Here is an 18,230-nt window from a genome sequence, read left to right as displayed (position 1 = left end):
GCCTTGCGGTTTTTATTCCGTGTTTACATCATGCTATTCCTATTACATCCCTCCTTACTCGACCCAGTGTGGGTGCTTCCTTTGTGCTCTCTTGTCTCGCTCACTGTGGCTAACGGGTTAAACCATTCCCGCAGCACGAGAGGGGGGTGGGGGGTGGTGGAGAGGAGCTATTCATGTGGATATGTGAACGAATGGGCTTGGTGACTCGTGGCCAAATGTTGTTATTGTCGGGGATAAAGAGACGGCAACGGGAAAGATGAGGGAGAGGGAAGAAGGGAGGAGGAGAGGGAGAAAGTGGGGAGGAAGAAGAAAGAGGAGAGGGGGGGGGGGGGGGGGGGGGGGGCTTTTTGTTCTGCTTCCTGTTACTTCCCTCAGCGCCAGTGTTAGTTCAGGACCTTGGAGAGCTCTCAGCCAGCACAAGCCACCTGTATCAATAGAGCTGTAGTTTATTTCAATCATAAATATTAAAGCAAATGTATTATACAAATATATTGTGTGGGATGTTGTTCACCGGGAGACGGAATGTATCAAATGCAGCCAACTTGTAGTTTAGACCTGGTCACAATGAATTCACTAATAATCACTCGGAACAGCCTGATCTGTCATTGATGTTGGCAGATCCCCCTCTACACGTGTTAAGAGCCGCTGTACTTTTGTGGCCGTTGAGCAAAAACAGACAGATTTTAAAAAGTGTAAGAATTTACTCAGAGTTCTGTACATAATGTTCGTCTGTGGACATGAAACGTCAATGGCGCCATCTCCTGGAAAGCTCCTTGTGGCGACACTTGCCTTCACCTGATGAAACCAGTTGTAGTGTATAGTGGCAGATGTAGTTCACTGTATCCTTAGAGCTGTTGACCCTCCAGGAGAAGACTCGCTATCAGAGCATCAGAGCTAGTGCTTGACAAGCAGTCTACTCCATCAAATACACATTTTACAATCAATGGCTCGTTAGTTTAATTTTACTTAACGTTAATTTGGTATGCTTTTGCTTTAAAACGCAATGCCTTCATAGTGTCTAGAAATAAATCATTCCTTGAGTCTCTTGTCTGCTGAGCTGCACTTCAGTGATCTATAATATTATAATATCAGACTGAGACAGATGGGTTTTTGAAGCGTTAATACACGCATGCTTGGATTGAGACCTAACTGTCAATGTTCGGTTGATAATTTATTTTTTGCTTCACAAAATTATTTTACATTGATGATTTTATTAAGACGTCATAATCATAAGGTCTGACGATAATTTTAGGTTAAAAAAAATGTAGATGGCAAAGATAAAGAAAGAGCATTTTTAGGATAGTAAGTGCAGCATTTTATTCTAAAACAGCACATCGTGTTGATAATGTACGTGTAGCTTTACCACTCGTTGTCTCGTATACTGTACAGAGTCCTGTGTGGACGCGGCAGCAGCATCTGTGCCTTTAAGAGCCTCTCTAGCTGACAGCATCCTCCTCTGTCACGGACGCGCACTCGGCTGCTCAACATTTGAGAATACAGGTTAGCTTTCTGCATACACATCCTCCTAAAGATACATCACAACGTCACATAATTACATTTATTGCCATTATTTCTGCACTGGACATTGATGCATTTGCCTCAACGGTCGCCGTAGCGGTCCATCCGATCGTTATTGCTCTTATTTCCTTCCTTCCCGCATCCAAAGACTGATCTACGCTACAAGATGGCTGAGTTGAATTTGGGGAAGGGGCTGACCGCAGGGAAAGTGGCCAGCAACGTTCAGAAAAAACTGACGAGAGCCCAAGAAAAGGTAAGAGCTGCTCGCCAAACGGGTTAATGGGGAACGGTGTGGGGAATTATCACCCGGGCCTACAAGCCACGAAGCAGCAGTGCCACCTCCATCCTCCACCAAGGCGAAGTGTCGCATCACGACATCATCATAATAAGTGCAGGGATGCTGACGGCCTATTTGGGGATGGGGATGTCCACTCCAAACACATCGTTACCGCGGTCAATGTCATTCAGCGGGCACGTGCATATTGAGCTGAGATCTAAGCCTACTCATAATTTATCCGATGACTGATGTGTTTCTGGCATTCTGAATTACAATCTGGCTATTTCAATGTTTCAATGTGAGTGTTTGTCACTTAAATGGTAACTGCTGAAACTCTCTTACATTTTGGCCAGCACTATGATGATAATTATTGTCCATGCTGAAATAGATATAGGTCTAGGCCTAGTCTGCGTTCATGGAACCTGCGCGTTGTGCTCGGAATACATGGCAGGGGGCGCTATTTGTCTATCATAATGCATCATAAACAGAAGAGTGGCAGAGAGAAAACAGATAATGGTGCTCCTGTAAATCCAGTTTGCTTTAAATATGTGTGGATGTTACTGTATTGACAACATGTCAGCCTATATGACTTTATACGGAAATAATGTATACAATCCATATATGCATTTTATACAGCCAATGTGACTTACCTCTGATATTTATTTACTTATCATTAGATTAAACAGTATTTGTTTACAGTGCGTTCCGATTGCACTTTTTAAACATTGCCTATATACGTATGCACTGTCATATATTGCTTTTGCAACCAATTCATTTTATCCATGAATGCAGAGAAATCATATTTGATCTAAAAGAGATCCAGACAATAAAACAGGTGACGTGTCTTTTCGGGAACAGGTCCCGTCCTCTGTCCTATAACTGAACAAAATCAATTGCTACCCTAACCTTTGGTATCGTCAGCCATGTTATGATGTGTTTATTAACTGACAGGTTCTTCAGAAGCTTGGCAAAGCCGATGAGACCAAAGATGTTGCTTTTGAGGAGGAAGTGATCAACTTCAACAAACAATATGTGAGTACAGTCCAATGATTGGCACTATGCTGTATGGCAGAGTCATATTTCTAATTTGCCCAGAAATCAATAATGCTATAGTCACTGATTATCGCATACTTAAAAAAAGACACAGCTTGCCAGACCTTTTTAGTCACGTCTGGTAAATATGTTCTGGCTAAACAGGCTGTGAACGTTTCTCCTCACGCCGGTTAGTTTTGGATTCTAAGCCCCATGTTTTGTGTTTCACCCCCCAGACTGAAGGCAGCAAACTGCAAAGGGATCTTAGGGCATACCTGGAGGCAGTGAAAGGTGACACACACGCGCCTTTACAGATTCACACTTTGCACCTACAAAGTTGTACATGTAAACACACAGTTGTGGATGTGTAAAATACACACCATAACCTGCAAGTATCCGGTGATGTTCCACTAATGTGGAATATGTGTTTGTCCTCAGCCATGCACGAGTCCTCCAACAACGTGCAGGCATGTTTGAATGACATGTATGAACCGGAGTGGTACGGCAAGGACGAAGTGGATTCCATTGTGGAGGTCAGAAACGCTTTTCATGAATGAGTTTTAAATGCAGAGATTGCCTGCATGTGTGGGAGTTTTCGGACAAACTGGTTTCCATAGAGGTCAGAACCACTTCATTTTATAGTTTGTATATTAGTTGATTAGTTGAGTGTGCGTGTGTGTGTGTGTGTGTGTGTGTGTGTGTGTGTGTGTGTGCTTGGCTCCTGATTAGCTTATGCATCACAGCAGCTATTTTTCATAGGGTCTGCAAAGCTGTGTCCTCTTGGCAGAATCATCCAAACTATACATTAACATTCCTTGTGAGATGTTGATTAGCTCTTTGGAATTTCCTCCGACTGCATTAAGATTATTACTCTTGAAGATCATTTTGGTTTAATGGTTCTTATGTGACAAAACTCACTACAAGCTAGCTGCAAAAAAAAATATGGCAATCAGTTAAAAGGGTTTTAGTTTATTCTTAATTTAGATTCAAGATCATGAGCGAAGACATAGCTGCGGAGCGACAGGAATTAACTCAGAGGTGGTGCAGAAATGCGTCTGGGAAGCAGCATAGGTTGCAATGAAACAAGCATCACAGGCAATTTGTAATATCAAATCTGTAATTGTGATTATGCGTGGTACTGTTATGTTCATCCATGCCGTAGGACTGTGATGTGCTGTGGACTGACTACCACCAAAAGTTGGTCGATAATGCTCTCATCTCCATGGATACTTACCTGGGCCAGTTCCCTGATATCAAGGTAAGCCGTGTGGTTATAGAAACCAGTAGCAACCATGACCAAAAATGATTATTGTTTAGTGTTCATGCAGTGGCAGCCAGGCTTTCCTCCACATCTTGCTGTGATCTTACTTAAGTTTCAATAATCATACTACCGAAAAGCAATTTTATGTTTAGAAGATGAAAGCTGAGGTCAACCCTGCAGGTGGAGACACTGAATATGACAAATACTCGTTGTCCTCTTCTTGTCCAGTCACGTATAGCTAAGAGGGACAGGAAGCTGGTCGATTACGACAGTGCCAGGCACAACTATGCCACCACACACAAGACCAAGAAAAAGGACGGGGGCATTAAAATTACCAAGGTGAAACAAATTCAAAATATTTTGACACAACAGCAGTGGCACTCTGATTATGGCGTCATTTACGTACCCATAAATAATGTGTTTTATTTGTCGTATTCTCACTCTCTCTCCTCCAGCCCTCCTCTTTGTTGGAGAGGGCCACTCCAGGCTGGGCTCAGGGTATCTTGTCCGCACACAATGTTGCCCAGAGCAGTCTGTCCAGAAACCAGGTACACAATAATCTTTCTGCACTTCCTGTAAGGTCTGTTGACTATGGAACAATGATAAGGAGCATTTCATCGCTCTCTTTTTCAGCCCATGTTCACTGTCACTTGCCGCTGTCGAACGTCTAACGAATGCAAAATGGCAACAACAGAACAACTGCAGACAAACCATTTTGAAGCACAATCATACGTTGTTAGAGGATGTTAGCACTGCTACATACAGCATGCTATTTGTCAGCAACGCACGCAGACTCACAGACATGCCCCAATACTTTTTGCCAACACATTGTGTGTGTGTGTGTGTGTGTGTGTGTGTGTTTCAGGCTGAGGACGAGCTGGACAGAGCCCAGAAGGTGTTTGAGGAGATTAATATTGACTTGCAAGAGGAATTACCTTCACTCTGGAACAGGTGTGTACGTGTTTGTGAGTGTCTGTGGAAATGATTTCCTGTTGGTGTACGCTGTAATTACGTTTCACTTACGTTCCGTGCTTCATTGCGTGCCATCACAGGACGTTATATTAAGTCAAGCCGGTAATGCTGTCAATACTGTCTCTCTTTCTCTTCTCTGCCCTTTCTAGTCGTGTTGGGTTTTATGTCAGCACCTTCCAGAGTTTGGCTGGTTTTGAGGAGAAGTTTCACAAGGAAATTGGCCGGGTGAGTCTCGTGTATAGACCTCCATTAATGCTGAATTTAGATAAAGGGCAGACAAAACAAATCGACACTGGGTGTCAGGTAACGGTTGATGGAAAATGTCGACAATGCCGGTTTTAACCTCATCAATAACCGAATCTAAAAAAAACAACATTTTGCTGCCACGCGATGTCAGTTGTAGTTCATTTATTTTAAATTTCTCCGTGTAAATCAACAGGAGGACATTGGGTTTTAACTGACTGCAGAGAGAGTATCCTCTGTAGTACTGCCTTAGCTATAGATATTTAAATACTGTCAATCTGAATTTGGGCATGATGATGCAAACGAGCCATAGAGGACGGACACACTCGCCAGTACTTATATATATTACAGAGCAAGAGGAACACCAAACACAATGTAATGATTTTTGTCATAGAATGTGCATCTATTGTGCCAGAACAATGTAGGATGATGATGATGTAATGCAATTCATTTTAGGTACAATATCCAACACCCTTTCTTTCCCTCTCTGCAGTTGGATCAGGATTTGTATGACATCTTGGAGAAACTGGAGAGTGGAGACACGCAGCAAACAAGCAGGTTAGTGTCCATACATATTATTAGTATCATCAAAGATGTTAAAAGGTAAAGATATAGATGAACACCAATGCTATACACTACTCAAAAGAACTGGGATATCTTGTTAACCTTGATCTAAAAAAATCCTGGTCTCCCTGAAAAACATCTTTGAAATCCCGGGAATCATTTCAAAATGCCTCCTACATCAATCACTGTTGTTGGTCATTTTAACCAGCAAAGAGAAAATGCTTTCTATGTTGTATATCCATGGCGCCTTTTGTAAATGTTTGAACCACCTAAGAGCACATGATTCATTGTGCTTGATGAATGTAGTGTGCTGCATCAGAAGTTGAAATGGCTGCAAGCCAAGAGAAAATCAAAACACAACAATATGATACTCCTTGATTAAAACACTACGTATCAAAAATGTTAAGCTACAGGAACAGACAAACACAATGGCATGCATTAACCTGGAGCCAACCCTGAACCCCCCTTTCAGAACAACAACAGTTACCCGCGGCGCCTCATCGTCAGGAACAAATAGGAGGTAACCGGCAGCAACTGTGGTAACAATGGTGACACAACTCTTGTCTGTCTGTCCAACTGACCTGTCTGTCCAGCTGTCTGTCTGTCAGTCAGTCTGCAGGCGCGGGAGATTTAAGGAAGAACTAGTGCTTGGTTGTGCAAGTGAAGTCACAGACACACCGAAAACGAGAGCTTTGCCCCCAGAGCTGCAGATATATTAAGAGAGTTGAGCAAAACTGCATGTTTAACGCTCCACCAGGCAAGACTGTTGCATAACAATACAACCCAAAGCGTGAGGTACATAGTGGGATAATGTACATGGATTAACCCCCTGTTATTCCCCTTCTGTGTGTAATCTATACCGATTTTCGACCTTAGTTGATTGCTTTAGTGGTGCATATTCCTGAACAAATTATACAGTATATTAACAAAAACCTGCTGACACACTATAAGCCTCAAGCTATTGAGGCTTATACTCACTTTCAGTCTTGGTGATGTGGTGCTTGAGCTTTCAAAGAATGACCTCTTTCTTCCACTTACACCACCAATTTACAAAATGTCCTGGTCCAGCAATACATTTTAGGTTTTCCAACCCTCAAAATATCTGCAGGTTTGGGGCCGTTTTTGTCAGCTTTAGAAAATCGTCTCTATTAAAGCGAATGCTTCTGCCTCTGCTCGCTTGTGAGGATTTACTGGCGGCACAGACAAAGCCTGCTTGCATGGGATAAAAGGGACGAAAAGGAGAGGAATGGAGGGACGGAAGGCTTTCTTTTCTTGCATGACAGCTCTTGGACTCTTGTAGAGCATGCCTTCTCAAGTTGTGTTAGCTTTTAGCTGCACTTTTTAGCCTTTGACCTTTCTCTCACATTGTTTGCCATCCTTGTTACTGTCTCTGTAATCCGTCTGTATCTCTGTTTTGCCCTCCATCTGTCTTTCTCTCATTCACTCAGTGTGAGTGTAAAAGAAGCATCTAACCACACTCTGAGGCCAGGAGGACCACCGCCAATCCCCAAATCTCCATCCAAGGTAAACACACTCTCTCAGGCTGTCTCTGTGTTTAGAGTATCATCTGCATTATGACTCCACACAGGTGTGACTAATGGCAATAATGCTGGCTAGCCATCACGTAGTCAGTTACATCTGGGCTCATCCTGCAATGACATGCCAAAATGTCTATTTTGTCATCTGAGTTTGAGTTCGTCATCTTTTAACTTTGGAATAAATACATTTGTAGTCAGTTTTTTAAAATGCAGACTGAAGGTTTAATTCTTATATTACTTCGAGCCTTGAATTTATATTCACTTGTATTGAGGCACAACTTAGTCACCATGCTTCTTTCGCTGTTCTAGCTAAGGCCTGCAATGCCTCCTCCAATGAAGGTGACCCCATGTAAGGAGATGAAAACTGAGAACATCATCAGCCTGTTTGATGCTGCAGCTACTCCTGATATCAACGTCACCTCCCCTTCAGAGGTCAGTCAACAGCTGCTGTCCATAAACAGCCACAGCCCTTTAACTTCCCACTTTCCTGCACTGGTCAGAGCCTTTAAGTATTCCTCCGTCTGGCCTGCCCCTCTTCCTACTTCTCCTATTCTATTCTGTTCTATTCTGTTCTATTCTGTTCCATTCTATTCTATTCTATTCTATTCTATTCTATTCTGTTCTATTCTATTCTGTTCCTTGACCCTCTATTGTGCCCAGTTAGTCAATGAGCCCTCCTATTCCTGTTGTTATCAGTTTGACAGTCCTGCAGTGAGCAGCTTGTTGGACATGGACCTGGACTCTTTCAGTGCAGCAACCAAAGCCTCCACGCTCACACAGGTGGATGATTCATGGCATGAACATATAGACCATAGACACCCTCTACTGCAAGAAATGTCAAGCTTCACAAGTTATTTTAGATTTTATCCAGAAAATCTTTAAATTATTTTCATGCTATTTAAGTTCAAGAGAACTATGCCATACATTTGTAATACTGGGGAACAAGATAGTTTCCAGTTGCCGGTGCAGTGGTTTGACTAAATATATAAAAACAAGCTTGATGAGTCTGGATACAAAATGAAATAGCTTGATAAGCTTGGCATGGTTTGAGGTGTTACCCGCTGTGCTTCTTTCCAATTTACCTAAACAAGAGGTGGATGATTGGCATGATGATCTGTAGAAACCTGCTTTTAGTGACCACTACTTCCTGCTTCAGCGCTATCCACAGATCACTCATGGCATGGAGTGAAGACTAACGCCCTGCTCTGCTTCTACTTCTTTCTCTTCAGAACTGTGCAGCAGAACGTAGTTTGAGATACTCGTATGTCATAGGGTTGTACTTACTTTATCTGAGCATGTTGGGTAACCTCAATCCTCAAAACTCCTTAATGAAGTTCAGGTCATAAACTGACCTTTCATGTGTTCATGATCATAGAGCTTGAGAATTACATAAAAACTGTCATTACTGTCATGAGACGAAAAAGAGAGTGAAACACAGTCCGTGTGGTTGGGGCGATGTTATTGTCACTGCAGGGCGTGTATTCATCGGGCTCCACCCACTGTACCCATAGAGTCCAGTAGAAGGTGGAGCCAGTGTGAGTTAGAACGATTTTGTAATCCTATTTCTAAAAGCATAGGCAGAGCCCTCTACCAAAGGCCCCTGTCACTCCTATCCTGCTCACCAAAGAGGGTGTTGGATGGCAGACAGCAGTCTGTGCTGCATAATTTACTGTTACCCATAGAGTCCAGTAGAGGGCTCCACCTGTGTTTATAATACAATATCGTAACCTTCCTTAGTACCCACTAAAATGTTGATATTTCACTGCAGCCTTGTCACATATTCCATCTTATGTTATCAGGGGCTCTGGGGTGTCTTCTTTAGTACGGATGCATTGAAAATGTAAAACATCAATTGAAAATCAGCTTTTCTTAGTTCTGATGTATCTGCCAACAGTTATCACTTGCCTCATTGATAGGATTTTTGTGTCGTCATTTGTGTCAAGATACTCTGGTGAAAGTGACATTTTACATGGTTAGGGGGGATTGCGTGGATTCTGAATGAAAATATTGAAATCACTTGAGGCTAATTGCAAGATTAAATGAATCCTTATTTGTGTTTTGCTGTGCACCTTTCTCCTATATTCCACTCACTCTGTGCAAAGAACATATGAGAGTGGTCACCTCTTCAGACTTACATCATTTAGTACTTCAGACTTAGGGTTAGAGCATGGGACCTGCACTGGAAAGTTCTTATTGAATGCAATGAGTGAAAACAAGAGTTTCGTTCTGTCTCCTTATTCTGTTGACTCTTATTTTTACAGCCTGCAAACTGGGACTCATGGGTAAGCATATCATCCTCACCGTAATACGTTATTTAATGTGTAAAAATATTGAATTATCATTATGATCATCATCCGCATCAGAATATTCTTATTTATGTTCATAAAAACCATCATTTAATTTGTTGTTGCTTACTTTTACTACTTAAATAGCCGTTACACAAGCCCCACCCAGGACATGCTGGGTATAGGGACTTCTATAACGGCCATTGCTGCATATTAACGAGCTTTTCCATAAATGGATCTCTTTCATTTGTCCATCTCAAATCTGTTTGTGCGTTGTCTTTGTGTCTGCAGTGCTTGATGTGGTAACACTAAACACTGAAGAGATTGTTATACAGCACAAATAGAACTTGGGAATGAGCGTGGGTCAATTCAGTTTCAAATTGGCATTTTACACTGTTATATATGTATTGAATAATATTGAATGATATGCAATCCTCTCTTTTAAGAGGCATCTCTCTGTTCTACCGTACAGGTGCACAGTATATTGATGATAAACAGCGTGGGCCTCAGTAGACCCAAAACACATAGGGTTGATTGTACTGTATCACTGACATCCATAAAAGATAACAAACTTACAAACTTTTTTTTTAATCGTAAATGGAAATAAAAAATGTAACATTTGAAACTGAATCAACCGCCTTTCCTTCTGTTTTCCTCCTATCCCTGTATGTGCACATGTTGCACTGACAGAACATGTAACCTTCACATGTTAGCTCCATGTGACACACAGGGAACAGTTTTGTTCTGGAAGTTGAGTGAAGTTGCTCATGTTTTCAGTGGATTGTTTCATGGAAATGAGACTGGTTAACTGATGAGAGCTAGTGGGCAACTTCACAAAGCCTTGCTTGCAACTTGGCATCCCGACCATTCAATAACCTTTTTGTTCATCCCTATCACTGTAAGAGAGATGTGTCTCAACAATCATACAGTTCTGCTGTATTAGAGCTTGAGGCAAAACAGTGATAGCTCAGAAAGGAACGACCCTTCTGCTCTTACAAAGCTTCCCTCCTCTTTCTCCATCTGAACATAGCCGTGGGAGTAAAAACTATGCTTGCAAACTACACGCAGAAGATCTGACATCTATTTTCTGATGGGAAAAGGCTGAGTTTTGCGTTTCCGTCTTCTGCTGCCACCCTTCCTTTTCTTCATGTGTCTTTTAGTTTTATCTGAAACCTTCTCTGTAAAGGTTCAACCTTCTACATCAATCTTCTTGGGTCTTATGATGATGATGATGATGATGATGATGGTGATGATGATGACTTGCTGCTGAACTCCTCCCATCCCAACCGATGTCCATGGCATCTTTCATGGCCCGTTTCTATGCATATTTAGCAAAACTCTTCCATTTTCCCTTAAATACTACAAATACGCTTAATGTAAATGGTGATTGATGCCATCTCCCCAAACCCTCATCCATGTTCAAATCCCATCAAAAGGGTTCTGCAGGTTTTAGCCCTTTTACTAATCAGGCATTTAAAAAGTACTGCCAACCATTTTCAAATAGCTACAGTGGTGCTTTGGGTGAAATGCCAACACTATGCCAACATGCTCACACTGACAATGCTAACTGATGACTATCAGGCTTAATGCTTACCATGTTGACTGTCCTGGTGTCCTCTGTTGCAAAACTGTAAACGTCCTAGTAGTACAACTCACACCAAAGCAACCTAGATGAATTAGTTAATAGCACTTGGGGCAAGAGGAAACATTTTTACTTTTAATCTTTAATTTCCCCGAATCAAACAATGTTTCTTGATATAATAATATTAGCATACGATATAGCAAACACATGTTTTAGTTAACGGGCTAAAGCATACAAAATCACGTGTATGGTCTTGAACTCACTTGCTTTTTAAATACCTTTCCCATTATCATAATACAACCCTTATGCACAAACTAGTGCCTCTTCAATATCTCCAGCAATTCCCTAATCCATTGTCCATCAAAAATATTTTTGTTTTTCATAGCGCACTGTTTTGTTCATACGTTGGACAAAATGCCCTTTTGTCCATTATAACGCTGAGCCCTTGAATCTGGCCTTAAATAGCTCGTATACCTCTCCTTTGTGTCCCTTAAAATTGCCTTAACCATTTGATTTATGAATCCCTTATAATACCCAAAAGGTAAAATATCTCTTTTTACCTCTGACTCCTTGAAACGTGCCCCTTGCCCCTCAGCATGAGGACAGTGGTGCCCAGGAAGAGGACACCCAGCAGAACTATGACCCTATGAGTGCTGCTGCAGACGCCTGGGGTGATGATGGTTCACAGCCTATCCGCTATGACCCCATAGCAGCTGCCACAGAAGGCTGGGGGGATGATGGAGCCCTACCGGTTCGCTATGACCCTGTGGCTCCGGCTCAGGAGGGAGGGGGGGATGATGAGGTCCAGCAGGTTAATTACGATCCCGAGGCTGAAGCCCAGGAGGACTGGGGCGATGATGGGGGCCAGCCGGTCACAGAGGTGCCGGTCACAGAGGTGCCGGCCCCCGAGGTGCCGGCCCCCGAGGTGCCTGCCCCCGAGGTGCCTGCCCCCGAGGTGCCTGCCCCTGAGGATGAAACACCTGCAGCTGAAGCTCCAGCTGAAGTCGCTGAGGAAGACACTACACCAGTTGCTGCTACGTTGGATGATGAAGAGGGTCAGGTAACCGAGGAGAGAGAAAAAAATGGAGTGATGCATCTGGACGAAAATGGTGGATGCATCGATTTTTGAGGAGGAGATTTGAGCATGGGGTACTGGAAAGAAACTGATGATAGGGAGATACATTGTGAATGAAAGCTGGAGGAACGGATAAATCTTGAGATGGAAAGATTTAGGATGCATTCGGACCAGCAGCATGGATGCATTGCTGTGGCACAAAGGGAAAGCTGGAAATGAATTGCTGAGGGAAAGTGTATAGCCATCTACTTCTCAATACACACGACTAATCCCAGTCACTGTTACAACAGAAATACACGCATATAGTGTGCTGTGCAAAAGCTATACCTATATGGGAACTGTGCATTAGTGGCCATGCTTACTAACTATTCGACACACTTGCTTGAATTAGCCATGACTTTGCTATGTAGGCTGTGCAGCTTGTCTTCTTGTCCGTCTTTGTCTTGTCTGTCTGCTCTTCTTTCTTCCATTCTTTCCCCCTCCTTTTTTCAATCGTTCATCTGTCTCGTTCTCTGACCTCTCTCTGTTATTCTTCTATGTCTCTCTGCTCCCAGGGTGAGTCTGCAGCAGCTGCTGCAGCACCAGAGGCAGAAGCACCAACAGAGGAGGTACCTGCAAGATGAACTACTATGACATGCAATAACTGTTATGATGTGCTTTTTATTGCTTAATTAGAGTTATCAATATAATGATGTACTATTGTAATTATACTATTGTAATATTATATATTGTAATAGTACACATATGTATTATATCAAGAGCTTACACAAGCCCAAATGTGTCATGATTATGTTTTAGGTGACTATATGGCATCATTTTTCCTCCCATTTTCTAGAAGGAATCCATCTTATCACATAATCTTTTGTCTATAATATGTAAAAAAAAAAAAACTTTAAGCATTTTCTAAAACCAAGTATTCCTTTTCTTTGGTTATGAAATATTCTTTTATGGAAAATTCTGGTGGCAGATTATTGTTAAATCATGTTCTTAAGAAAAAAAAATACTTTCAGGGCTAAATAAATGTTTCTTTAAAAGATTTGAAAAAAATTCACCGAGCACCTCATGTTATTAAATGGAGCTTCTGTATTTGCAGACGCCTGAAGTAGCAACAGAATCAACAGCGGTAGCATCAGAGCCCAAAGAAATGCCACCTGGCTTCTTGTTCAAGGTAAAACAGGATACAGAATAAAAAAAATTCTCAATGGTGCTGAGCATCTACTGCTTAACCCAAATATATATTGTACTGTATATATATGGAAATCATTCATGTTCGTTTTTATGTGATTACAGCTCCAGGTGATGCATGATTATGTTGCCAACGACACAGACGAACTGGAGATGAAGACTGGTGATGTGGTGCTGGTAATCACCTTTGAGAACCCTGACGAACAGGTACACACACACAGACACACGCACACACACACGCACACACACAGTTATGTGCTGTGGTGTCACAGTGACAGTGTCTTTATTTGCATATCTTGTGTTTTTAGGATGATGGCTGGCTGATGGGAATGAGGCAGGATGACTGGCTGCAGAATAAAGAAAAGGCCGCTAAAGGAGTATTCCCAGAGAACTTCACACAGAGGCTGTGAAAGAGGTGGACAGGACGTCATTCCAGCTCCCTTCTTCATGTCTCTCTTCCTCTTGCCTCAATCCTTCCTTCCCTCTCTTGCCCTGATATTGTATCTTTACTAGGACTTTGGCCATAGAAGCAGAGCTGTCACAGCCCTGGCTGAAATCATGCATTTCTAAGATCTGCTACACTGTGCTAAAAGTGGATCTTGGCATTTCTGTGGATTTCTGGCAACATTTACAATTACAGATGTAGCCATTTCACAGGTCCCACTCTTTGTTGTCCTGCTTCTCCATACTGAAGGAATCGATAGGAGGATCCTGATCATACAGGATAGATGCAGGAACAGGTGCCTCTGCAATGGTTACATTTGCACCTGCATTATAATGTTTTATTCTTAGCCATGTCTCCTCATAAACTCTGCCAAGGCATATTTCACCACCATTACAAAGAAAATCTGTTTTGAGACATGCTTTTGTTCATCTATTTAGTAAAGGCAGGCTGACAGGAAAGAGTCCTCAGTATGTTAAGAAACATTCACCAAGTAGACTAACACACTGAAAAAGTAAAACCAACTCCTAGCTGGCAACTTCCCCCCCGGTCAAACTGAGAGGCGACCTTTGAACACATGCGGTACATCAGCACCTGATCAGCCAGACAGCACATAAACAGTGAGGAATTTAAGTAAACAAAACAAAATGAGCAATCTCATCAACAACGGCTCTTGAAGTTAGCCACTCACTTGTGTTGCTGAGGCAGATCGCCATCTTCTCATGTTCAAGTGGATTTTTGAAACAAATCTCTATTTTTGTCAACAGTTTTGTTTTAGCCACATGTGTAGCCATCAAGTGTCGTTGTTTTCCTACGGCATGCAGGTTTCCTCACCTGTGCCCGTTTGCTTATTTGGTGGCCGGGTGGCTTGCTGGAGTGTGTCAGTAAAGCTCAAGCAGTTTTGGTGCCGGTATTTGCTAGTCACCGATCCACAATCACTCGAATTACTGACCCTATGCCTGTTGGACTCATCCAGACCATCTTTGATTTCTACTTTTATTACCTACTTGTGAAACATTGAAACATGGGCCTCTAGATGTTGTATTGGTTTAGGTTCAATAGTGGTATAATAGCATGAACCTCTTGTTAAAAATCCAAATAAATGCATAATGCATTTAACTGGTCATCTGACACCAACCAAGTTAAAGACGGCAGGAATTCAAAATAGAAATGCTTTAAAAATCCAAACAGAAATACTGATCAGAGTCCTATAGAGTAGAAAAACACTAGACTGTCTTCTTCTTCGACAGCCGTTTTTTTTTTTATTCCTTGTTGTTTAAATTTGTGTGAAGTTGTGTGGAGTGGGCATGTAAACAAATATTTTCATGGGATTCTTTTTTCTTTTTTTTTTTTCACAAGGAATTCAAAATATGCATACTACAATGAGACGCTGCTACTGGTAGTATAATAGTTAGGCAGATATGGTTACACCTTAATGCTAATCACATATATAATAACTGAGCCAGCCTCATTCGTTTTTGAAAATTGTGCCGAAAACAATTCCTTCCGTTTGCATAGAGACGACTTATTAACTCAAATGCAGATGATTCAGAATATGCACCAGAGCAACTTCTTTTATTTTTGTATGCTGCCAAGCAATGATTACATATAGCCTAATGTAACTATGTCAACATAATTGCCAACTTCCTGTAGGATGTTATGGAGTGTTTTGTACTTCTGTCAGGTTCACTGCTCTCAACATAGCCGCTTACTGTAGGTCATTCAAACTATCTCACATTCATTCAGTCACTGACTCAGAAGATTGACATTTCTCATGATGTTATTAACATGTAATAAGAGTGTGTGAAAATGGTTGTGTGCGATTGTATGTGTGCGTGTTTACGGGTTGTTGGGAAACATAAATTCTTTATCTATAGGCAACTGTTATTGGACGATATCACCACCACCTACCTGGGGATGAGGTCGTTCGTTTTACAGGAAGTTTTTTCTGACTGGACAAAGACAACTCAAACATATTTGGGTCTTTTTCCACTGGCTGGTATTATGGTTCCAGGTGTTATTGTGCATTTGTTGTGTATACGTGTAATTTTGCCAAGCTGTAATGACAGATACATATTCTATAAAGACATTCATATCTGTATGTGAGTTACTGTGAGCATGCTGACTTCCCATGTGCTGTTGTGTGAACACCCTTAATTTAAGACGATGATACTTGGGTCACTTTTGAGGCAGCTGAAAGATATTTTTTTGATTTATTGTTATTTATTTGTTCATCTTAATAAGAGGTATGGTGGGCAGTTATATATAAAATGTGTTTTTTCACCATTCCCTCTCAAATCTGTCCTGATTATGATTGCTGGTTTTCCATCAGCCTTGCCTCAAAATGTTGCCAGGGTATCGTGGTCCCAACAGGCCTAAACATGATTACATGGAGACGGGGCACATAGAGAAAAGCTGCACACCACCAGACTCAGGTGGACACATTTTTAGAATGGTTTTCAGTATTTGAACCACTTGAGATGTGCATGATTTATTCATATAAAAAGCCTCCCATGTGAGAACATCACCTGCACATTTTGGAAAACCAATCACTGTTGTATTCTTATTTTTAAACATGTGTAACTTGGCGAGTGTTTCACCTGAAGTCTGGTTTTGTGGGTATTTGTCTATTTGAATGATGCTGTCTCCTGTAATGAGCTATGGGATACAACAAAAAGGTTTTTCCTGTACCTAACTGACCAATAATATTAAAGATTCTGTAGAATCTCCTTTTGCTTATTGATTAAGTGTCTTTTTCTACGTGCTGAATTCTGTTCTGCAGATTTTGCTCTCTGGATGCAAATACTGAAGCATCCATCAGGGTGTGCTGTTTTCAAAGACTAACACCATTCTGGAAAAGAAAGAAAGCATTCGGGCATCATAAGGAGGAGAGAGAGGAGCTGTTGCTGTGGGCTGCTGTCCTTGGTACTGAAACCAACCAGCAGCCCACCGTTTGACCACAGCTATTCATCCTCCATTCACATTGTTCCAGCTGTTGAGATGCATCACCATTTACACTGATCACTCCCAATTATGGCTGTTTATGTGTCAACATGTAACAGATGATTATCAGCACTTGTTTGAAATGCAGCTGCTAGCCCTCAATGGCGTTTCTGAATAAAGACAGCCAGGGCCTCTCTATCAGAACGAGCAAAGTGTAACTAAAAAGGGACTTTACTATAGAGTACACATCTAGCAGTGATTAGTAAGGAGCTGTTCTAAATGCGTTGCAACCAAAAAAACACAGAGCAGTTGGGGTTTAAAAACAACAACTTTATGTTTCAAATACAAATTGTATGCTCAGAGTTGCCGAAAAATAGTAATAGTTTACATTATTTTCTAAAAATAGATCTTTAAATAGTCTCTCCAACAATAGCTTAATATACATATGTGATACATGTTTTAGAAGGCATATAGAATAATGCCTTGGAGTTCCGAGATAGCAAAGTTTGAGTCTTCATATTCAATAAGTGACGACTGGAAGAACACTTTGGGCAATATGAACAACAAAAATGCCTGTACCCCTGCCAATCTAGGTCTTATGTCTTGGGTGAAAGATTGAATATAAAAAAAGACCATACAGAGGAGAGCTGTCAAGTAACTTACTATTCGAGATTAAAGAGAGTTATTTAATATGATGCATAGCTGTTGCTTAATACAGTAGTTGAATACAGCCTGAGTGTTGTGTATACCTTTACTAGATACTACTGACCTGAAAATTGAAAACCTGAAACAATGAAAAACATGTCACAAAACAAACACCTTTTAAATAAAATGACTGATAAAAAAAACCACGAAGACGTATATATGAACCATATATCAGCTTGAGACAATCAAGATGACTGAAAGCATGAGATTTACTTGGAAAACCACATTGACAGCGTGGCCATTATAACCCCATGCACCGATCTCATATCAGTACTTCAGTATACACACAGTGTCCATCATCATTCCCTGTCATAGTTATCCAACAAAGCCCCAGATGTGAAGCTATATTGCAACACTAGCAAATTGCAACATTGCATTCATTTAACACACGGAACGTCATCCCTCATCGTCCAGTTAAATATTATTCTGTAAATAAATTTTAAAAAAAACAGGCTCTATTAAAAAAAAGAGTAAAGCATCAATGGATTTACTGCAGTGATGATTCTGACAGTAAAATTTATTTGTTGTCTTCCTTTCCTTTGTTTAACATTCCCTAACTGTATAAATACCTATGTACATAGAGCTTTAAATCACACCTTGTTCAGTTT

The 18,230-nt window shown here is 41.3% G+C and overlaps 1 protein-coding gene across 1 annotated transcript; it reads left to right on the top strand.

The window, feature by feature from the left end:
- Nucleotides 1–1,684: 1,684 nt before the first annotated feature.
- bin1a (bridging integrator 1a) lies at nucleotides 1,685–13,978 on the top strand. Its single transcript, XM_076104043.1, has 21 exons — nucleotides 1,685–1,771; nucleotides 2,747–2,827; nucleotides 3,064–3,118; nucleotides 3,266–3,360; nucleotides 3,990–4,085; nucleotides 4,317–4,427; nucleotides 4,544–4,636; nucleotides 4,954–5,039; nucleotides 5,210–5,285; nucleotides 5,797–5,861; nucleotides 6,340–6,387; nucleotides 7,316–7,391; nucleotides 7,715–7,837; nucleotides 8,102–8,185; nucleotides 9,667–9,687; nucleotides 11,868–12,152; nucleotides 12,183–12,332; nucleotides 12,902–12,955; nucleotides 13,441–13,515; nucleotides 13,638–13,739; nucleotides 13,841–13,978. The coding sequence occupies exons 1-21, from the start codon at nucleotides 1,685–1,687 to the stop codon at nucleotides 13,940–13,942; spliced, it is 1,965 nt and encodes a 654-aa protein (XP_075960158.1). The 3' UTR covers nucleotides 13,943–13,978.
- Nucleotides 13,979–18,230: the final 4,252 nt, after the last annotated feature.

Source organism: Anarhichas minor, unplaced genomic scaffold (assembly GCF_050575085.1).
Source record: "Anarhichas minor isolate MPS153535 unplaced genomic scaffold, ASM5057508v1 ptg000004l, whole genome shotgun sequence".
Lineage (NCBI taxonomy): Eukaryota > Metazoa > Chordata > Actinopteri > Perciformes > Anarhichadidae > Anarhichas > Anarhichas minor.
The sequence above is the reverse complement of the archived record's forward strand: the minus strand, read 5'-3'. Positions and strand labels throughout refer to the sequence as shown.

Bases quoted from the DNA above. Each gene is read 5' to 3' on its own strand.
- bin1a (XM_076104043.1), top strand. From the start codon at position 1,685: ATGGCTGAGTTGAATTTGGGGAAGGGGCTGACCGCAGGGAAAGTGGCC. The intron at 5,040-5,209 runs GTGTGTACGTGT...TGCCCTTTCTAG, and splicing joins TTACCTTCACTCTGGAACAG to TCGTGTTGGGTTTTATGTCA. The intron at 12,333-12,901 runs GTAACCGAGGAG...CTCTGCTCCCAG, and splicing joins TGGATGATGAAGAGGGTCAG to GGTGAGTCTGCAGCAGCTGC.